The sequence below is a fragment of the Callionymus lyra genome, chromosome 5, assembly GCF_982586985.1.
Source record: "Callionymus lyra chromosome 5, fCalLyr1.hap1.1, whole genome shotgun sequence".
In the NCBI taxonomy this organism is placed as follows: Eukaryota; Metazoa; Chordata; class Actinopteri; order Syngnathiformes; family Callionymidae; genus Callionymus; species Callionymus lyra.
Genome location: NC_141822.1, coordinates 20,386,858 through 20,411,316, shown reverse-complemented (window position 1 = coordinate 20,411,316; position 24,459 = coordinate 20,386,858). Strand labels below are relative to the sequence as shown.

The 24,459-nt window shown below is 37.4% G+C and overlaps 1 protein-coding gene across 1 annotated transcript; it reads left to right on the top strand.

Moving 5' to 3' along the window:
- The first annotated feature begins 445 nt into the window (after window positions 1-445).
- On the top strand, window positions 446-23,043 carry musk (muscle, skeletal, receptor tyrosine kinase). The gene is made up of 17 exons (XM_087791373.1): window positions 446-581; window positions 3,311-3,437; window positions 4,107-4,258; window positions 4,352-4,479; window positions 4,544-4,685; window positions 5,621-5,745; window positions 8,546-8,705; window positions 9,119-9,125; window positions 10,100-10,363; window positions 11,033-11,226; window positions 11,296-11,319; window positions 11,389-11,477; window positions 15,633-15,807; window positions 15,885-16,071; window positions 16,134-16,325; window positions 18,920-19,068; window positions 21,860-23,043. Exons 1-17 carry the CDS (start codon window positions 518-520, stop codon window positions 22,558-22,560), a joined length of 2,880 nt encoding a protein of 959 aa, XP_087647499.1. The 5' UTR covers window positions 446-517; the 3' UTR covers window positions 22,561-23,043.
- The last annotated feature ends 1,416 nt before the right edge of the window (window positions 23,044-24,459 follow it).

The following is a 24,459-nucleotide window of genomic DNA, read 5'->3' as shown; positions in this document are numbered from 1 at the left end:
TCCCCCATAACGCATGGTTTAATCTAGAAAAGACACACAAAATCAAGTTGGTTTCATAATATTTTAAAGTCAGTAACCTTTAAAAAGACTGCACTAAGAAAATAATATAGATTATTATATGTAAGTGTGTGTCTTTCTGCAAACATTCATTTAAAAGGTTTTCTTTAAAAAACAAACAAAATGAAGTTCTTTTTTCATTAAGTTCTGAGTCTGTTGAAACTGTTGATTGTTGTTGATGTTAGAGACTGAACATTAGACTCCAGTGTCGTTGCCTGCAGAGCTCTGAGCGTATCTCAAAAATCTAAACGGCTGTACACGAGGACGACGGACAGCTGTCCCTGTCCATCACAGATTTGGACTCACACACATAGAGCCAGCGAGGGAGACACTCAGGGCTCATGGCTGTCACGGACGGATAGACCGACACACACACACACTGAGAAAAACGCAGCAACTGAACAACGACATGGGAGTTTAACCAGCGTCAGATACTGAACCACAACCTTCCAAACCCGTGATGAAGATTACAGACGTCCTCCTCCTGGTGGTTTTGGCGAAGACTTGTTCCAGTTTACAAGGAGGTAGGAAGCATTCTGAACCAATGTTTGTTGTGGAAGTAGCTAAGTCAATTCCAATAACTTCTTTAACAACCTTTTTTTATAGTCATTTCAAGTATACACGTGTTGCATATTTGGGCAAAAACATACTCCTACTACACTGACATGAGGTATTATTTGTGGTTTTAACGACGGTGCATGACCGTAAACCTGCGAAAAAACAACACATTCAAGTGTAAATGCATCTCATATACAAATAGATTTAGCATTTGGTGTTGCAGTTCAAATGTTCAGATAAGGGTTGATCAATTGAACTGGGACAAGGCCTCATTATATTTTATACTTCATCACAACTCTATTTTTTTGTATTAAATTGCAATCTTTTTTGTATTTTTTGGCTCATCGGATGAAAATATAAAAATATGTTGAATCATCAATATCAATATCAATTCAAGGCCACAGACCTCTACTGTAAAACATGTTGCTCGTGGCCAGCTTGTTGCAAACAGGTGTGCAAGAGGTGGTCACAATCCAGTGCCAGGATAATGTGTTGCAACTTCAGAGCTAAGCTGACTGGCATAGTGTCGCCTCCGACTTGGCAGTTAAACAAAACGTATCACCAATCGTAGATGGAATGTGTGGGCGTGGACCAAGGGATTTTTTTAGTGAACTTAAAAATGTGTTTAAATCATCACTTGTTTGGTGAAACATATCTTTATTCTTTGTTTTTTCGATATTATCATTTAACATGTTTTAGTTCCAACATTTTAGTTCCAATGAATATATTAATTTCTATACTCATAGAAGTAGCTGTCTCGCCTGCAGTTAATACGAAACTCTGCAGTGAGAATTCTGACCTGCTCTAGTAGAAGAACTCACATTTCCCCGATCCTTAAAACCTTTCACTGGATGCCAGTTTCTTTCTGGATCAATTTGAAATTGTTGGTTCTTACTTTCAGAGCTATTAATGGTCAGACTCCTTACATCAGTGATCTGATCCAGCCTTACACCCCAGCTCGGGCTTTGAGGTCTGTGGATCAGAATCTACTGATGGTTCCTGAACACGCTTCCGGACCAGAGGAGAGAAATCCTTCCAGGCTGTTGCTCATAAGCTTTGGAACAATCTTCCTCTCCCTCTGTGTTTGATGGATCTACTGACTCCTTCAAGAAACATCTTCAGACAATCTTATTTTTTGCAGGCTTTTCCCTGATTTTCTGAGACTCCTGTGTTTGTCTTATGTGTCTCGGCCTTTTAAAGTATATATTTTAACTGTGTATTGTTTTTGTTTGTTAAAGCGCTTTGTGACCCTGGTCTAGAAATGTGCTTTACAAATAACCTTTACTTACTTACTTAGATATTCAAGGACACATTTCTTTGTCTTATACTACAGTTTTGTCTAACAGCAATACAGTTGTATTCACATTAAACACAATTTGAATCAAGTTTAATTTCATCAGATTACATAGAATAACCTTTATACCCTATTGTGTTTGTTTTAATGTGATATAGTTGTTGAAAAAAATCTTTGTAGGATCACACTAAATGATGCTACACTAGCTAGGCTATATAAGATGCATGTAAAGTTACACTCATTTAGAAATCTTAGACAAAGGCTTATGGAAATGTGTCCTAAAACTATTTAAACATATTCCCCATCCTGATAAATTAAATCCAACATCCTTACAGTCTCCAATGATGTCATGTTCACCGGGCTAAATCTAGGATGCAAACATGCTTAAAAGACAATGCTAATCCTGCGGCAGCTTAACTAAGTTTCCATGTTCCTACTGTACACATGACACACGACTCCTCAGTTACAAATATTGCTTTAAAAAACATTTCCTCTGATTTCCTCTGTCCGTCCTTCAACAGCTTTGACACTACTGTTAACTTCTTTGTGACTCAGATAACTAAAGCTTACTTACATAAGATAATAAAATGCTAATGAACATTAAGAAAATACATTTAGAACCTGGAAATTTTCTGAAGCTTGTTTGGGAGATCATTTTTAAACCCTCCTTTTCAGATACAGATGGTTTCAATAGTCTGTGGATTTTTTCCTGAGTAATAAAGACCACCTGTTGAGTGAGTAGAACAATGATGTAATGGAAAGAAGTCTCATATCAAGTTTAATATATGCAGGATCGTGGAATGGAAATAAATGATAAATATTCAATGTGTTCTGCTTGTGTCTTTTTCTTACATCAACTATGATCTTGATGATCCAACCATTGTGTTATCTTGACCCAGAGACAACAAAAGGGATACCTCAGACACATTTGTTTTCGGGCCTTTCGGTTCAGCTTGACCCTGAGATAACACAAGGATTGAGGAACATAATAAAAGGAGCTGTCTTGCCTGCTGTTAATACAAAACTCTGCAGCGAGAATTCTGACCTGCTCTAGTAGAAGAACTCACATTTCCCTGATCTTTAAAACACTTCACTGGCTGCCAGTTTCTTTCAGGAACAATGTTAAAACGATCTTCTGTTCCCTCTGTGTTTGATGGATCTACTGACTCCTTCGAGAAACATCTTAAGACATTTTTATTTGTACAGCTTTTCTATGATTTTCTGGGACTCCTGTGTTTGTCTTATATGTCTTGACCTTTGAAGTATATATTTTAACTGTGTAGTGTTTTTGATTGTTAAAGCGCTTTGTGACCCTGGTCTAGAAAGGCGCTTTACAAATAACCATTACTTATTTACTTACTTACTTAATAAAAATGAGACATTTTCCGTTTACTTTTCTAGCCCCTCGTATCCTCACCTTGTTGGAAACAGTGGATGTTCTCCTGGATCATAATGCCACCTTCATCTGTGAGGTGGAATCTCGTCCCTCTGCCGACATTACGTGGACAAAGAACAACAACCCGATAATGTGAGTAACTATGATTGCCTGTTGTTCATTTTCATTAACAAAAACAACAACTAAGAATCTGACTGATAGTTAACACCACCTTAGGCTAGAAACCAAGTCTAGATAGTGTCAAGATCAGGAAAAGTCCAAGCCTCAAGACCAAGACCAACACCAAACACACACACAAAAATAACAGTCATAATATACACCAGTCTTCTTAAATTATTCCATAAACGCTCCAAGCAGGTGAAGGTATTTTTTTTTTAAATACATACAAGGGTACACAGTTTAACAAACAAATGATTCGTTTAACAAAGAGATTTTTACAAATAACCATTACTTACTTACTTACTTATTTGGTTGGAAAAAACTGCACCAACTTGCACCTTTTCTGGATCAAATTGAAAATCCCCGATACACCAACAGAGACCCACTTACATCCCGTCATATTTTGAAATTTTGCAAGGAAACTTTTGCGTCATCTACTGTCACCGATGACGCATTAGACCCCCCCCCCCCCCTCTCATGGAAGTTTTGGTGACATAATGCCATCATGTGAATCACTAAAGGGGAGGAAAAATACAGTCCATAAATCTATTGCAGTCAGAGACTATAGGCAAGATTACCGTTGTCTACAACACTACTAAAAACAGGCCACTATTCACTGTATCTGTATCCTTCTCCCAAAAGGTATTACGACACCAGATACATAACCAGGGAGCAGGGACAGATGTTGGCCATCCCTCATGCCAAAGAGACAGACAATGGAGAGTACTGCTGTATCGCCAGCAATGGCATCGGAGAACCAGCCAAGAGTTGCGGAGCTCTGCAGATTAAGATGAGTATGTCCGATCATTCCTTTGCGATGAAACAATAAACTCGTATCACGTCCCAGATGAAGTCAAAGATTAATCTCTCGTATGTCTTGCCATCAGAGCCGCAGATCAAACGCCACCCAACCAACGTCACCATGCTGATCGAGTCCAAGGCTGTGTTGCCGTGCGTCACCCTGGGTAACCCAAAACCAGACGTCACTTGGCTCAAAGACGACGAGCTCATTGACGTATGGGATCGGTTGCACACATTGCTTTCTTTACATTATCTTTATTGAGTATATATCTTCCCAGGTGAGTGAGCGTGTGAGTATTCTAGACTATGGTGCGCTGAAGATCCAGCCAATCCAGAGGGAGGATGCTGGACAGTATCGATGTGTGGCCAGGAACAGTTTCGGTATGGCTTTTTCAAAGCCGGTCACTATTGAGGTTCAGGGTAAGTATACATGACATATCAATAGGAATAGTTCTTTAGAAAAAATAATGAGATTTTTATGTATCGTAGTGGCTGAAACTATCCTTGAATTTCTATTCTATTTTATAGTCTAACGATTCAAAAGCCACACATAATTTGGTTGATATTGATATCTGGACTGATTGATTATCATTTTATAATGCGGTGTCTGTTGATATCACTGCCGGAAAAGAGGCTGATTAAGATTTCTCGTCATTTTCGTCCATTTGGTCACTCACTTGTATGGCTTCTCAATAGTTGCTGCATACAGGCCAATAAATTTGACTTAAAGCAACAATATATAAGATTTAGATTTCTTCACAATTTCTGTGTTAAATTAAATTAAATTTTGCACATTTATGAGTTGGAATTCTGTATCTACTTTATTTAAAATACTGTGCAACTTTGCTGGACGACCTGCCATGAGTCATTGTGACCACCAAACTTGTTGTTTTAAAGACATTTACAGACACTGATTTCATGCATCATATGACATTTTGGAATTACCCGGGAGATAATAAGAAATTCACACAATTATGGCCTTTATCTTCTATTGTAAACAAATGTACATGTAGTATTTGGCAAAAGACGTTTCACTACATTTTAGTAACACTGTTCTGAGACAGAAACACAGTTTTAAATGTTACATATTGGTGCTTTAAAAGTAGTAACAGTGGTCAAGGTTGTTGAAACTATTTGTTTCATACACCCACTAAGAAGTAGAAATGTTTAGGTGGTAAACTTGGAAAGAAAGAAACGTAGTCTATTTAAGTATACCTTGGAAAAATGGGAACAAATAATTTCCGTGTCCATCTCCATGTCAACAATTATACACTTGTGTTTATCAGAACAGAACTAGATGCTAAATGCAGCTAATTTTGAACTTCATTTTTTCTCTCTCTCCCTTCACTTCACAGCTCCAGCTCGAATCCTGAAGGTCCCAAGAGAAAAGAGGGTCGAGTATGGCAGCCAAATATCTCTGGAGTGCAACGCTACTGGAAATCCAATCCCGACCATTACCTGGTTGGAAAATGGCAACACTGTGAGGGTTCAAGTTCTTAGTGTGTGCAGCCTAATAATAATACTAATGATTGATTTTTTTGTTTTGTTTTTTATGACTGAATTGAGGATTATATGAATTTCAAATAACTCCTTCAACATTGCCAGTGCTTTGAAACAATGAAATATGTTTGTGATTGTTAGTGAGGACTGGAGGAAGTTTACATCCAGTGCAGGTCAAACTTTATTTATAGAGCAGAAATGATGATGCACTGCAAGCACGTACTTAAAAAACACGCATGACACAGAAGAAGCTTTGTTTACATGGGTTTTGGACGGTGCTACAATAATTGTGCAAGATCCCTAAACCGGTGTAGCCACTTTATCTCAGAGGGAAGATTAGAATTTTCTCTTGATATAAAACCTCTATAAAACCAACAGTTTCTGATGAATGACTCCCTTAGGGGATGTAAGAAAAAAAACATCTCAAGTGAACTGTGAAAGTACTTGTGTGGCCCTCCACCAACCTACTTATTCACACCTGCATTGGATTATTTTTATTTTTTAGCATTGGAAAATGCAATGCAATGAGCTCAATCAAACAGTAAGTGGCAGTAAAGTTTTGGATTTTACATGCATAACACAAACTGAAGTTCTGAAGAAGACTAGACTGGGAGAAATTCAAAATCCAACCCAGAAGAAAATGCAGAAAACCACCAATATTATATCTTTAAGACATTTCAATTATTTATGTTAAGCTGTTTCTAAGTTATTTTGCTAACAGACAAATAGTATTCAGAATAAATAGATACATTTGGATTAAATAATGTTGTCACTCTGTGATACACACCAGAAACACACACACTTGTGAGGCCGATAGATGGGCGGCGGGATCAGTGATATAAACAGAAAAGGAATTCTCATGATGGCGACAAAGGATTAAAAAGATTGAATTGTGTTTGGTCAATCTCCCTCAGCATTATCAGCTTTAATTGTTTTATGGAGGCAGCGGAGGGTGAACAGAGGGTCTGCAACAGGTTCTTGGAACTTGCTTTCTTTGACAGTTGTGTATCTGACAATAGCAACATGTTGGCAAAGTCGTATTTTAGATTAATTTTAGATTATCTTTTGTTGTTGTTTAATGCCACACATTACATCCTTTTCTCAGGATTGTAATATCATCTCTTGACATTTGACTCCCAAAACTGAAAACAAGAATACATTTGAATGTATTTGTCGCACACATTTTGTCAGATTTAAAGAATGTTCATTTAATAGATATAAAAATGTTTTCTATTGGCTGTAAAAAACAGTGAGTAGCCAATTCCTTCTTAAAGATATCGTTAAATACCCTGGTGTTTTAAGCTTCCTTCCTCCACATATTTTTCTTTTCCGCACATATTTCCTTCACATAATTGAGGCACTCTCACCTTCTAATGCCTCTTTGCCTTCTGGAATGCAATATAAAGCTTATTTGGAACTGGCAGCAGACCAGTTAAATGTATGCCCAGTGCAGCCAAACAGCATAACGTCTGGGATTTTAATGGCCTCGTGTGTGAGATAGACTGTGATTACATGCCCATAATGCTTATAAATACTGTCCGAGACGAAGTGCACTCGACGTGAGTGGCAGAGCTGCACTTCTGGCAGCTTGTCGAGATCATTTATTTTAGTGATGGCGGATTACGCGTGTCCTAAAAACAGTGTCAAACATAACTTCAAATATAGATTTCACACATCTTACTGACAGTCAATTACATTAGTCATGCCTTTTTTTTTTCACGTGGGCTAATTCTCCCGGTGTGAATTCTCTAAATGTTTAAGAACCCCTGCTGGAATTATCAGCTCATTTGGTCAGTTCAACAACTACAAATAAGTCGTTTACAGCTCATCAGAGATCGAGTCACATGAGCTCAGACGTTGGCTGGTATTGCTGATGTTAAATACAGAATGGTTTTCTCAAGTAATTATATTTTACTTCTGTATTCTGTCATTTTACTTCCTTCCACTTAACTTAGTTTGGCCAACATCTGGTTAGAGAACTATTGAGCTGATAATGGAAAATGGATAAGTGAATTATGCACAGTATATTGAACCCCAACATGGATATAAAGTTAAAGAGAATGGCAACATGTTCTAGCTTAAATGGACAAAAGCATCAAAGTATCAGTTGTCACAAAGTATAAACAGAAAAAAGTATTAAACATAAATTAATTTTAGCTTAAGCATACAGTGTCCATATTATATAAATAAAAAACAATACTAATACAATAATGCACATACTAATATATACTACACAAACAAAAATGTAATATAACAACAATAATAATTACAATATGGCGATCAGGTTAAAAGAGCTGGTCAAAAAAAAGGTATTCCTTTGTTTTCAGGTGAAAGCATGTGGCAACAATGCAAGGGAGTTTCCGCAATATTGCAGTTACATTGTTTTGACACTGGGGGAGCCAGAAACAATATTAATAAATATTAAATAAATTTAGCAAATCACTTTCTACTTAAAAATTGTAGAGAATATAATTGCAAGAAAATGAGAAAGGTAGTCTCAAATATAGATACTGAAATTACTTACATTTATTGTGGTACTTTCCATGGAATTGACCAAACCCAAAACTACACAGAGAAAAAAAACATGTGAGAAGTCAAACTGGTTTGCATTTTTTTGAAAAACACAATATCAATGTTTGGTTTAGTAGAAAACAGAGTAATATACAAAGAAAAAATTAAACATTACAGAAGTGTGAGGAAACAAGTCAGAACATAAACGATGAAAAACAAACGTAATTAAAAGTGGAAATAATAGTTTCTTCCCTTGGTCATTCATGCAGGTGTCGGACGGGTCTGTGGAGGACACCATCGTGGGAGAAGTGATCCTGTCGCTCCTCAAAGCGACGGTGACTAAACCGGCTCTTTACACGTGTTTGGCCTCCAACAGACACAGTTCTGGAGCGAACACCGTCAAAGCCACGGCTAAGGTCACGGTGGCAGGTAATAAACATATTTCATTGGATCACTGCGAATCTCTCTTGATGCTTCTGTGCTCAAGACTCGGTGATGTTAACTACCTCATCCCAGCTGCTGTTAAGAGTTTAATGTGGATTCAGCTGTTTGTTGTCGACCCCATTTGGCTGCCACTACAGCCCCCCCCCCCCCCCACACACACACACACACACACCCCACTGACCACCAAACAAGAACACTGGGGACCACACACTCTGTCCTTACACTCTGTGTTTCTGTTAAACTCCCCACATCTAACCAGAACATCATGTTTCTTCACGTACACAGACAGAAATCTCTTTGTGTGCCTCCTCTCATCTGTATATCTTCTGTCTTCTCTCTCCTGCTGATGATGATTCTGCCTGATTCAACTTCTTCTGGATACTGCAACTTCCCTGTAGAGTGGAGGTAAGAGAGATGTGATGTGGTGTGAACAATTGGATGTGCAGGAAAAAATGGTTCCAAAAAAAGGGATTAGTCCAGAACTCCTGACCTTCCTATGCTGTGACTGAATGGACTTGTCAATGCCTCACATAAAAATAATAGAAATTGAAGCTGGAAGGCTTTAATATATACCAGAAAAAAACATTGTAAATAAAAAAAAATGATGTATGTACTTTGAACTCACTTTTGTTTCCAATACTTTCGGAGCATAAAGTAGTTTAAAAAACACGATTTATACATCCTCCTTCTTTTTAATGCATTTGGCAGAGCACGCTTCTATTTTTTGGGGCCAAAATTCACAATACATAAATAGAAACTACATCTGATCCGCCTCATCTGTGCAACATTACATTGATTTATTTTCTCCAAAGCATACATGTGTGTGAGTCAAAAACAAAAGGTTCGAGGATTTTTTTTTTTTTTTAGCATGAATTGACTTGAACTCTAGGAAGCAAATGCTCTAATGTGTAGATGCCTGTGTATGTTATAAGTTTAAATAAGGAAATAAACTACATGTTTTCAGAGGAAATATACTGTTATGGAGGTTGCACAACATTTTGGTCCTACTGTTTTGAGACAGAAATACTGTTTTAAATGTTACATATTGGTGCTTTAAAATCTCAGAAGAAGGGGATGTTAGTGCAAAGACAGACAGATGGATAAATAATGTGAAAAACATTAATGTGAGCAGGGCTAAACGAAAAAACGGGATAATAAACAGTATGTTGTATTATAGAAATGTTCTAATAAAACAATAATCTGGGATTACAAATATTAAAGATGAATAAATGTCATATTATTGAGAGTTACAGAATGATTTATCATTAATTATTAGGTCAGGTTCAGTTACAATAATAAATGTACTGATGCAGATTTATTTTAAAATCATAGAAAAATGCATAATATCCAATAATAATCCCATCATATTTGTCTTCCAGGCTCTACAAGGGTGCTGCCGGCTACTGTAGTGCCTATCGTGGAGACGTCTGTCGCTCAATACTTCCGGATGATTCTCTGGTGTTCTTCAACACGTCCCTCTCAGACCCCGAAGACACGCAGGAGTACTTGGTCCAGAGCTGGTGGACTGAGCTGGAGGGTCTGAGTCCACTATGTAGTCCTGTGGTCCGCTCACTGCTCTGCCACACATCCTTCCCCGACTGTAACCCCTCAGGGTTAGGACCTGCGCCCAAACCTGTCTGCAGGTACAAAACTGTGCACGGGAAATCAAATGAAGAGGCTGAAGAAGCTTATTAGAACAGTGTCAGTATTTTTATATATATTATTTTACTTTAAACCACTTTTCTATTGAGACATTACATTATTTTTAAAAAGGGCGCCACCTACTTAGCTCTATATAATATGACACTGTTTCATGAAGCTTCATCAGATCATCACTGGTGTCTGTTTTATTATGACTCCATATAAAAAGTAAGCAATAATATTAATCAGATAGTATTATTATTATTATTATTCAAATTTATTTCACAGTAATTCCGCAAATTTCTAAAAACAATTTCTGTTTTTTTGTAACATTGTTATATTGATATTTATAAATATAATTACGAAACATTACTTTTTTATTAATTAAAGTGTATATATTTAAAGAGGTTACACTTGTTTTATACTATTTTATTCTAAATATTTAGATCAACATTTTAAACAAATACATTCTTAATTCTTAACGTACATTCTTATGTAAAAAATATATATAATAATACAATTAAAAAGTTAACAACTTCTTCAAGAGTTTTTCTTTGTTTAAACCTAAGCTGATATAAATATTTGCAGCATATAAAATAAGGTGAATACATCTATATTTTTCATATATATATATATATAATGAGATCATTTTGTTTTTGTCTCTCCACCAGAGAACACTGCATGGCGGTGCGGGAGTTGTACTGCCACAATGAGTGGTCACTACTGGAGGGCAGCAGTTCCATACAGCGTGGACTCTTCCGGTCCATCATCGGCGTTCACACTCCCACTCTGCTTCTACCAAAATGTCAGGAGCTACCAAGTCTTCACTCTGACCCTGACGCTTGCACACATATCCCCCTCTTAGGTGAGATAAACCTGCCTAACAAATGAAATACATCTATACATAATGTGTCTCAATCCTGATTTCTTGCAGATATTCAGACTGATCAAATAACAAGTAAGTGCTGAAATTCATTTTACCAATATGTATTCTTTTAATGCATTGCAAATATTTAATATTTAACAGAGAAGTGTTACAATGAGAAAGGAAGATTCTACCAAGGAAACTTAAACGTGACAAGATCTGGATTTCCCTGCCAGGCGTGGTCTGCACAGGTTAGTCTGAATGGGTTTGCAGAGGGAAAATAAATGGTTTATTCATTTAATTACATTTTTTAGGAAGTATTTTATTCAAGAAAACAAAATGAGAACTTCTTAAACTTGTTATGGATTACAACATGCACCAATTATCTGATGATATAAAGGTTTGTGAAAGCTTTATATGGAATTAAAACTTCTTAATATTCTGTTAATATTTTCAATTTTATAATCCTACAACTAGTCCTAAGAAACCCAACAGGGAGATTTGATGCCAGATGAGTCCACTTGGACAGCTTCAGAACCCCAAAAAATATTCAATCAATCTTTCTTGACGTGTCTTCATTCACTAAAACAACACACAACCGCGTCATCTGCAAACACAAACACACTCCCTGTGGGCAAAAAAGCTCCTCTGTGTTTTTATGGATTTGCTCAGTGTGAGGGTCTGTTAGGGTGAACTGTTACTGCTCCCCGGTGCAGTGTGATGGTGTGTGTGTGTGTTTGATGGAGTGTGTGTAGGTGTGTGTGTGTGTGTGTGTGTGTGTGTGTGTGTGTGTGTGGTGGAGTTGTTGCAGCACATGCGTGTGAAAGCTAATTGCTTCCAGAAGCAGGATGTGACACGATGAGCCCTCTTTCTCTGCTGACCTGGCTCTAACAAACACACACACACACACACCAGACACACACACACACACACACACATGCACAACACACACACACACACACAGTCTCTTCTTTGCTGGCTTCCATCAAGTCTTTTTAAATTTAATTTCCCACCTGAAAAGCCAATCCTGATGCACACAAACACGCACCTTTTTGATATGATGTGAAAGAGAAAAGAAGAATAATCCAGATGATCCACTCACTTTAGCCTCCTGCTGACATTGTTATTGATACTCAACTCACAAATGACATCATGATAGAGAAACGGAGCTTCTTCCTGCAGTAGCCCTGCACAATATTGACTGAAGCCTCCTCGCCAAACACAAGATTAAAGTCTGTTTAGACTTGATGGGATTTTTCTAATGAATACATTTAAGATCCGTGGCCAAGTCACAAAGCCTTCATTTCCTCTCAGTGAGTGTTATAATAGCAGGACTGAGATCACGTCTACTAGAAAGGGTCTCGTAAGTGCAATCCGAGGCCGATAGGATCATTTCTTAACTGTTGGGGTCGAAGCTTGTGTGTGAAAAACGCAGTTAAAACCACCTGCAGGAGCAAGACGATCTATTTACACAACGCTATGTTGATTGCAGCTCGTTCATCAAGTTTCTTGGTAAATGGTCCGTATGGGAGCGTTTTAACATGTCGTCCCGGATGTAAGGTGATGTTTTTGCTACCTAACTGAACACCAGCCAGATCGTGCAATACGTGAGTTAAAGACATTTTCATGTTGACCTCATGGTGTCAAAAGTACTTTTATTATACCTGTGAATGTTATTTACAATAATCTTTTCACCAAATTATCTTTTTGTGAAAAAAGCAAAAACAACATTATGATAATGATAATATTCAATTTGCGTGGGTGTGTATATAGTGTGACTAAAATATTTAAAATAAATAGTTGGTCTTTTTTTTCAAACTTGGTTTTATTATACATCATTCACCTTTTCCAAATGTTCCCCCCCAGATGCAACACTAATAGACTCAGGGACTCATTCATTCCTCGTAATATTAGATTGTTTAATTCTGAATTTGGGGGAAGGAGTGGAGCGAAACGATGATTCTATTCTGTGTTAATCTTTGTATCCTTTTTCATTTGTATCCCTTTTCTTTATACTTGAACTTTGTCATCACTTGCACTTTGTTCTTTTGTTGCTCTTTGTTCTTGTTCTTGTTTTTATGAAACGCTGTACCAAATTGGAAACCCAATTTCATCCATCTAACCAAGTAAGCTTGTATGAAAACAATAATTTCAAAGGAGTCAGGACAGCCCAAGATCAAAGGCATAGGTCTTAACACAATGTTGACTAGAATCCATTATTGACACTTTATGTCAATAGCATCTGAACATCATTTCACCGAGTAAAACTGTGCTTTTCGTTCTCGACACTAGGGTGTCTCTTTGAAGACATTTTCTGTCTGAGAATTTGGATCAAGCATGTGGCAGAAGTATCAAAGACACATGTCTAACAACAAAGTGTAAATGTTATTTAGCAGTGAAACATAAAAAGAAGACAATGGCACATTGTCATATTCCACTATATGAAAAACAGATTCTACGGTTGTTTTAAACGAACCACATGTTCAAATCTTTCCCCTAAAACCCACGAGTTCCTGTGAACATCATTTCTATAAAAGCACATGCGGCTCAGTGTGTTGGTCGGCATTACTTTCCAGGATGTTCAATTAGCAGCTCGCGCTTCGTTGGATTGGATTGTGATGTCAGCGTTAAAAGCGTCAACGAACAATATTCACTCAAAGGAGGATTAGGTTATTTCGGGGTTTTTACTTTGATGTAAATTTCAGGTCTAAGCTTTAAAGTCATTGATGAACTCTTTTCCGATGACTATCTTACGCTGTACAAACAACATGCCAAGAATATACTTGTACGTACATGAATGCATTTGCTTCTCTCTAAACATTCCTACCGTATCTACGGGGAATACAATTGCACATTCCGATTTCACAGCACATTAACCTCCCCAGCTCTGACTCCTCGAAGTTAAGCGTAACCAACGCTGGCTCCAGATGTTTTCATTGGCAGAAACTTTTAATAACCTCTGCAGTAATTAAACTGCAACCTCAGCGTACACTCTAAACACAGTACTGACAAATGGAGCTTTTACAAGGGCCATCTTGAAATTGTCTTTGATGTGACAAACATTTCCATTCCAATTGAACTTCCACACGACAGGAAAAAACACAGGCTACCATTTTTTTTTTTTTAAATTTGATTTCACCTTAACAGACGAACATCTTGACAACGTCAGCCATGGAGAGGAATGACAGCTGCTTTCATCATTTGAAACACAAAAATCAAGTCTAAACTGTTCGGACAGCAACAGCTCAAAGCTTGACCTAAAAATGGCACAATTGATAAAGAGTGTAAATCTTACTGATAACAGTCAGCAACATTAAATGACTCATGGCTCATGCAACAATAGTTAATATTCTTTATTTTCCCATTACCTCATTTAGTTTGATTGATGATACTTCGGGTTCTGGACCATCAAATATAACGCATCAGAATCAGAAACTTCTATTGCAAGTGTTGTAAATACAACATAATAATTTGTTGTGGTTTCAGTAGAGAGCAAAATAATTAAATAAGATACGAACACACAAAATAAGTAATAGAAAAACAGCACAAAGGCAGCCATTCTGCAGAGTAAAAAAATAATATTGATATATTTATTTCATAAAAAGAAGAAAATGTAAATGAGGCTAAATGTTTTTTCTATCTTTAGGCTAAAATATTTCCCTTTCAATATACAATATAACTCTTACCATTAGTGGGAAATATTTTTAGAATATAAATTAAAAATATTTGGTAAAAATGGTGAAGCATTTAAAATACTAGTAGAGTATAAACAGACATATACATAGATATACATTTTATTATTTAACTAAGCCTTGTAAAATTACGGGAAATAAATGGCAAAGAAAAAATAAGAATGAGGGCTTAAGCCCACTTGACTTCACCATATTTTCAAACAAATTGTTCTTAATCATTTCATACTCGCATATATTTGGATATTGCAGTTGACTTTTCAAAACTTGAAAAAAAAATAGTCGATTCAACTTATATGAATTCAGGAGGATCTCTTGTCTGTTGCCAGAATAGTCGAATGATAGAACCAGAGTGATGAAGGACAAAACAAACTGCATTTCTTCCTTACTTACCCCTCACAGGCTTCAGAAAATATGGATGATGTATGGATAATCTGTAAATAGCAAACTTTTGAACAGTGGTCAATAAAACCAATACTCATTATTATATGGTGGCAAAAAAGCAAAGCTATTTTTCTTGTTGGTGATTGTTGTTTTACATAATCGTGTAAAAAGTCACATTTTGCAGAGACCATAACTTTGATCCGAGTGTTACAACAGCTCTTAAAATAATCCTACAAAAAGACAATTGTTACTGTTGTATGGGCTTGACTGGAAGCTGAAAATTAGAGAATTTTCTTAACAACTGTGACATTCAATTGATTTTGAAACTTGCAGGAACCTCACCGGCATCGTCTGTCCGTAGACGTCATCCCGGAGTTGAAAAATTCCGGAAACAACTGCAGGAACCCGGGAGGCATCAGCGATAGGCCGTGGTGTCACACCTCAAACCCCAACATACGCTGGGAATACTGCGCGGTTCCACACTGCGGGGACTTGTCCACTGGTATAGGTAAGGATGTGATCTTTTTCTCTGCAGAACATTATCCATCACATTTATTTCAACTCAACCTGTCCTTCTGTGCACAGTGCTGAAGACGGAGTCACCCGGTCCTCACCAGCCTTCTCATCCGCCACCCATTGTTTCAGCTTCTTCTCCAGCGTACTCCATGTCGGTCATCGTCATCGTCCTGTCTACTCTCGCGGCCGCAGTCTTCCTCTTCATCGTCATCATCGGATGTCACCGGCGGAGGAAACATTGGAGAAACAGGAAGAGGTGAAAGAGAAAAAAGATGAATAAATCTGCAAAGACATTACTTATTTGTAATTCATCCACAGGGTGATGGAGACCCCGACACTTACCACGCTTCCCTCAGAGTTGCTGCTGGACCGTTTGCACCCCAACCCCATGTACCAGAGGGTTCCTTTGCTGCTGAACTCAAAGCTGTTGGCTCTGGAGTATCCCCGGAATAACATCCAATACGTCAGAGATATTGGAGAGGGTGCTTTTGGTCGGGTTTTCCAAGCACGGTAAGTCTTATGATAATCTAGAAAAAGAAAATAAATATGTTTATTTGTACATGATTTAGAGTTTAAACCATTGTATAGTAATTATTACCAGATCTCCAGAGGGATCAATAAGGTCATCCATCCATCAATCCATCTATCTAAATCTTATTAAGCCTTGTGTTGACTTTGGGTCAAGGTGACCCGGAGACCTGAAAATAAAAAACCTCTGGGTCACCTCAAGGGTTAAATAAAGAAAAATAGGTTTCACTATAACAACAAAACATCTCCATATTTCTTTAATACAAGCATCACATCTGTAGATAATAAAAGAAAATGTATATGTGTAATAAAAATATCTCGTTGCTCTTCCAACTAACCTATATTTCTTATCATATAAGACCACATACAGCAGATGGAAGCTCTTAAAGCTGGTTTTATATGATCTACAAAGTCTACATCTTTAATGGACGATCCGTGGCTCCAAGCAGCCTAATAAAACTCCCATATGTAAACAATATCTTTACTAGGGTCACATCAACCACTTAAATCATGATATCATTATGACATCACTTTTCATTGAATATTGACTACAAGTCATTCTATTATAATTTCTGTTGCATTTACATTTTTTCTTTTTGCATTTATGTTTTACTTTCGTAAAGACAAGCAATTACTTACGTGAAGATTTTCCTTCTATGCATCTATTCACGCCCAAGTATAACGCCATATGAAGCCAATATGGACAATTTTATTAATTTCTATTTTTAAACACTGGTATTGTGACTAATGCTATTACTGGAAAATAAATACATTGAATCAAAATTCCCCTTGACTACTGCCAGTAGCTTGGAAACTACATCTTTATCACGCGGTGAGCAGGACATATTTAAAGAAGTGACTTAACAAGGCCTCGACTCTTTCCTAAAATGACTGCGTCATTCACAAAGTCACACGTGAGACTATGTGTTCGGGTGTCACACAACCTGTTCTGTGACCCACACAGTGAGTGTGACACTAATCTATCTGAGGACAGTAGTAACATTTTCCTAAAATACATTTGAACCTGAGCTCATTGGTAACAGTGAGGTTGTACATTGATATTTCACATGGCTCAGTTTTACAGTTCAGACGTTTGGAAGGTATTAAGTGGATCTTTCTTTTCCTGCACGTCTCAAAAGAGAATCTGTATTGTGACACATTAATTGATATATTTGTATATAAGAAAGTATTTTGAAAAAATATGCAAAAAGAATAGTTCACTCTAATTCCCGTATGGATAGTAAAATTGATCAAATACATTATACGTTGATCATTTAACAGCACGGATTTCCACTTATGTCATGTGCTCAATCTAATTAAAGCCATGTCCTTCAGATTAGATCATATTCCCTCGTCGTCACTAAATCTATAATGTGTGCAGGAAATGGATATCCTTGGAAACAGTCATCCAGTCCAACTGTCTTCCAGATGTATCTCATCAAAGAGGCAGGGAGGAATAGATAGTAAAATTCATAGAAGTATAAAACAAAATTATGCTTGGCTTGAATAGAACCAGTTTAAATCAAACACAGAAACATTTCAAGTCCAGTTGTATGTATTGTAAATCACTGTTCTTATTGTGTTGTGCTTTTATACCGGAATGGAAAAAAACTCAGAAGCGCACGCTAACCCAAAGTAAGACCTTTATGTACCCAGAGTCCTTTCTTTTTAAGGTCACAGGGCATATAAACCCAACAATGTAATAGAACTAGGGCTAACCCAATACACTAATCTCACAATACAATGTGATACAATCATTTAGCTCACGGTACAATTTGATGAGATATATTCAGTTCATGAAACCTCTCAATTTGATATAATTGATTAAGCTTGTGTTACTATTCAAGATTATATATTAAGCTCACAATACATTTCGATACGATATATTTAGCTCATGATACAATTTGATACGATATATTCAGCTCCCGATACGATTTGATCCGATATATCCGATCAGGATATGATTAAATACGATATACTCTGCTCACGATACAATATTCAGCTCAAAAAACAAATCAATATGATGTATTCAGCTTATTATACAATTTGATATAATATATATCATATATATATATAATCAAATATGATTCCATACAATATGTTCTGTTCATGATACGATTTGATACGATATATTTGGCTCAAGATACAATATATACTTCGATAAACTTGCATCATTTTTTTATACAGGAGTCTGAATTTTGATGAAGCCAAAAACACACAAATATGTCTAAACCTGAGCTTTTAAAGCAGACGTATCCTCTCGTCCTCAGTCACTGCTGGGATCATGGGGAATTCCATTGTTACTTAAGCTGTGGAGAGAAATAGTGACTGCTGCCATCTAGCGGCCGTACGATTAATAGCAACACATAAATGTGTATATTTGCATGTTAATCGAAAATTTTAAATCAAATTAGTTTGTTTTCCACAAAACTAGTTGAATATATATAAACCGGAAAATAAACACTCCTAATTATAACCAGATTTTAATTTTAGCACATAAAAAAATCTCATTTATATTAAGGTCATAATATCTGTTTTCTATACAAGCATGTCTGACCGTCCATGTGTTATTCTAGAGCTCCCGGTCTGCTGCCGATGGAGTCGTTCACCATGGTTGCAGTCAAGATGCTGAAGGAAGAAGCATCAGCTGACATGCAGAACGACTTCCAGAGAGAGGCAGCTCTCATGGCTGAATTTGACCATCCCAACATCGTCCGGCTCCTGGGTAAGTGTCTCTGGGACTCGTCAATGACAGTGAAAAAGAAAATGCTGTCACCAGATTTTTCCAAACAGGATGAAGTTGCAGCTGGATTTGACATCATGCAGCTGTTAGATCTGTATATTTGCTTGAATGAGAGAGGGGGAAAGTATAAAAACAGAGCAAGAAGGAAGCTGAAATCAGTGAACAAAAAAGTTCAACGACTACAGCTTCTCTCGCTGGAGTTTGATCCTTCGATAACTCATGCATTCTCCTGAATGGAGTCAGTGTTTCTTTTTAAAACAAGATAATGATCAAATCATTTGCTCGACAACAGATGCTTGTTTGTTGTCTAGAGCAAAATAAACGTCTTCTGGTTTGATAGTGTTGCAGTTTTAAACAGATATCTTATCAAAGGGAACCACTTTCATGGGGTTTTTGGAAAACACCATGGAGAGATAATTTCACTAAAGTACTGGTTTTAATGGTCCGAGATTTTTATGAAGAACACAAACATCTTTGTCTTCCCTACCAATCCTGAGGCCAAATGTTATTTGTGTTTGAGAAACGTAGACAATTTTAACACGGGCAAAAACTCTATACCTTACACTGTATACTGCACACACATTAACACCAAAAAGCATTGCCAAGTAAAAAACAAGAGATAATCATAACAAATGATGTGTTTTGGTAAAAAGAAAAAAAAGTCAAATTTTGATAAGCAGAAAACAAGTCACATTAGAACAGATGTGAGTGCACAAAATACCCTTAATACAACTGGAATTATCACATTTTTGGATGATTATCCATTGTACCAAGGGGCCCTAAGTATCGTACAAATATCTTTATAATCCTGTTCATGACAACACTGGGTTTATTGCTATAGCGTCAGCTCGGGTCTTTCAATTGCACACAACTGGCAGGTTAGTCTCAGTTTTCTCACCAATCCTGACACTGTTTTGGCCAAAATAAGATACAATGAGAGTTGTTAGAGCAGCACATTCCCAGTAGCAGTATACAATACATTATAAATACAGTGCCAAAAAATAATGATCACAATCACAACACTATAATAACATTATATTTATAATAAAATAATAAGATCAATAATTTAAAAAAACAACTAATACACTAAGGCAAGATAAGTTTTTTTGTTAATTGGTTACGAACGATGCAATTTGATTTTCTTGAAAAAAAAAAGTTTAAATCACAATCGTTGAGCAGTCCTACAGCAGTGTGTCCTTCCCTTATCTCGGAAAAACGTGAGAATCAAGTTTTAAATCAAATGGAGAAACCAGCTGCTTCTATTCCACATTTATGATGACACTCAAAAACTTATGCTGGGTGTTGCTGTGGGAAGGCAGCACTAAAAATGCAGGAGGTATTGACTCTAAAAATGAAAAAGAAACAGATGTCTAAATCATGGAAACAAGCATGGAAAACTAAAGTTGTCTTGGGATTAGCTTTCTCTCTCCAGATGCCGACAAATCGTTAAGTCCATTAGCGTGAAGTAACTTCATTAAAATAATGCATAATACAGATTTTTGTACAAAAAAGTTGGAGTCAAACTTATTGTAATTATGATAATGCAGGACTTTGGCCAGAAGAAAATGAAGGTGGAAGAAAATGTGCTAATGTTTCAAATGTTTATGTTCATGTGTGTTGACCTCCTCGCACACATATACACACAGGGATAATAAAACTATTCTCAAGGGACAGTCAGTCCGTTCTGCTGCTGAACCTTTTGGCTCGGTCGGTGTTTGCATTGTTTCACCATGCCTCGTGTATATATCACGTTGATGTGGCTGATTTATGTTTTCTGTACGAGGTTTTGAGTACAAGAGATTGATTTATACCAAATGTAAAGGATGTTGTCGATGGAGATACCGCAAAACATTTTGTAAACTTTCATTAGCACTTGGCATCGTCACAATCCAACAGAACTTTAGATACTGTGTTTCCATTACAAATGAACCCATCTAAGGCCCTTCCAAAACCATTTGGCATCTCCCGCACAGCAACCTCCTGGTTTTACTCCCACCTCTCCGACCGTGACCACTACATTTCTATGAACTTCTCCAAATCTAATATCCTCCCTCTTCAATGGTGTTCCCCAAGGTTCAGTGCTTGGCCCCCTACTGTTGATCATCTACAAGCTTCCCCCGTGGGCATACCATATGCCTATCATGGACTTTTTTTTTTCTACTTTTATGCTGATGACACCCATGTGTACATATCCACAAAGTATATCACCCCAATCATCCTCTTTGCCATCACACACAGCCTTTCCGACATTAAAACCTGGATGGACTATAATTTCCTAAAACTGATAACCGTAATCTGCTGAGTCCTTTCAATACCTCCAGACCCGACTACCACATTTTCTTCCTCTACAGCCTCCCATCTTCCCACCTCCATAAACTACGATATGTCCAAAACTTTGATGCCTGTCTGCTCACCCACCCGCTTCAGAAACCACATTAACTCCTATCCTCAAAGAACTCTACTGGCTCCTTGTTACACACCACCTACAATACCAGGTTCTCCTCATCAAAACCTTGGCCTCTCATATCTCACTGACTTCCTCCACCTATACTTTCCCACCCACCGCCTCAGATAAACCGATTCCAACCTCCTCACTCCCCTCAGGACAAGGTCTGTGCCATGGGGGACCTAGCCTTCTCTGCTGCCCACCAGTTTAAAAATGCTTACTCTTAATCGTCTTCTTGTACCTGTCCTTTGTTTGTAAACATCTTCATGTGTCCTGAAAATCACTCAATAAATATGTTTTACTATAATTATTATACTTTCTTTACAGGCGTGTGTGCTGTGGGCAAACCCATGTGCCTTATGTTTGAGTACATGGCCCACGGTGACCTCAACGAGTTCCTGCGTCGTCGATCTCCGACGCAATCCGTCCGCACCCTCAGCCACGCCAGCCTGTCCGGCCCCAGCCTGTCCTCGGAGGTGGAGACGGGGCCGCTCTGCTGTGGCGAGCAGCTGTCCATGTCCAAGCAGATCGCGGCGGGGATGTCCTACCTGTCCGAGCGCAAGTTCGTCCACCGTGATCTGGCCACGAGGAACTGCCTGGTGGGCGAGGAAATGGTGGTGAAGATCGCGGACTTCGGCCTCTCCAGGAACATCTACTCAGCCGATTACTACAAGGCCAACGAGAACGACGCCATCCCGATTCGCTGGATGCCGCCGGAGTCTATATTCTACAACCGGTACACCAGTGAGTCCGATGTGTGGGCCTACGGCGTGGTTCTGTGGGAGATCTTCTCCCACGGCATGCAGCCCTACTACGGGATGGGTCATGAGGAAGTGATCTACTACGTGAGGGACGGCCACATCCTCTCCTGCCCTGAAAACTGCCCCCTGGAGCTTTACAACCTGATGAGGCTCTGCTGGAGCACACATCCCTCAGACCGACCCAGTTTCAGCAGCATACACCGGATATTGGAGCGAATGCATCAGAACACGCTCAACGCAAATGCTGAAGCTGAGCCAGACTGCTAACAAAAAGAGAGAAATATTTATCAAAAAGAACGTTAGTTTAAATCCTCATTCAAATCTGTGAAAGTAAAACTTCTAGAATGAAGCTGCTGCAAATTATATCTGATGATATTTTATTCAACTGCAAAAGAAAGGTAAAAAAAAACCAAGCCAAACACTATAGTAGATGGAGGTGAAGTTCATTCATGGAAATGTTTATTGTCACTTTTTTGAATGAGTCAAGGTCATCGTTGTCACCTTTGTCCAATTCCTGTGGCACAAAATCACTTTAAATTAATTTCAATTGTTCTTGGGACAGATAAATATTCCATTTTGGACGTTCTGAGCTTGTTTTTTCTTTTTATATTTTTACCAATTGTTTTTTGTGACATAAAATCTTCGACTTTAGAAATATATTTTACAGTGAAAAATAACAATTTGTATTGGAATGAAAGTAGCCATGTGGCCTATATGGAAATGTTGAGCTTATTAAACTGATTTAAGCTTTAATATTTTTTTTTATAAATATGCTGTTATCTTTACCTGTCAATATCTCTTTTACTTGAATTTATGTTAAATATAATTTTTAACTGTATTGTTTGATTAAAAAAGCTATTAAAATTCATTCTGTTTCAAAGTGTTTTGCCAAGAGGAAACAAAAGAAGTCTATACATTAAAATCTAATAGGTTAGGTTTTTGTATGATCCAATGAATAAGAAGCTACGCAGATGTCATGCTCTGGCTTGTCTGGAAAGTTTCATCTCCTTTTTATTCCATTCTTTTCTTACATACGTCACTGATGTGTCATTTAAGACATCTGCTCCAGGAAGCAAACGTCCACTCTTATTCTTCTGACTGAGTTCAGGCCTGAAGACTAATTGTTTTGCTCCAGACAGGTTTCTTCCTTTCCTTCAGGCCATATTGAATATATATATAGTTTAAGTAACTTGATGAGCTTCACATGAAAAGCAAAATAAACAAATACTTTTTTTTTTAAGAAAACGCAAGTGTATTATGTCCATTTGAGTAGCATTGATGTTAAATTGTTAGTTTACCCAAAATTCGGACTTCAATCATTTTCTAAATTCTTTGGGTGAACTGTCACTTTGACATACTTTAAATATTTTTGCATTGTTTTTAGACAATCAACTTGTTTTAAGAAAAGCATTGTAATGAGCATTTAGCAATGAGCAATACAATACAAAACACATTGGCACAAACCTGCTTCAATAAGCCAAAAAAAAGAAGAAAATACGTTTTTTTTATGTGGAGATCAAAGATATGTTTTGCATGTGAATCAAATCCAAAAAATAACAGTTAAGTAGTTAAGATTGAGCCTGCTTTATTCAATTGTTTTCTTTGCGTCCTCTCTTTGAGAAGGGAAATAAATGAACATTTAAAAAAAAATAGTATTTTACTACAGTATTTCACCTGACCTGAAAGAGAAATGACTCTTACTTATATAGCACTTTCTAATGGTTAAGCACTTGACCCATTCACACACACACTGGTGGGAGTAGGCTGCGACGGAGCCCGCCAGCTCAACCATCAGGGGCAACCAGGATGAAGTGTCTTGCTCAGGGACACAATGCCACAATTTCAACCGGAGCAGGGATTAAACCCACAACTTCTCAGGCCACAAGCCGACCACTCTAACATCTGAGCTATTGGAAGTGGTATTTCCAAGCATGAGGCGTCAAAACAATACATGCAAAAACAAAAGACACTTAGGAGCAGCTTTATTTTCTCTGAAACTTATAGTTAACAAAAGCTATGGATTCACAATGATGTATTTTTTCTCTCAGATCATCAGGAAAATAACTTTTTACTCTCCCTTCAAGGGTAAAACTAACACACACATTTTAGGAGACCTTCCATTCAGCGTATATCCCTGTGCAGTTTCAAAATTAATCCTTTAAATTG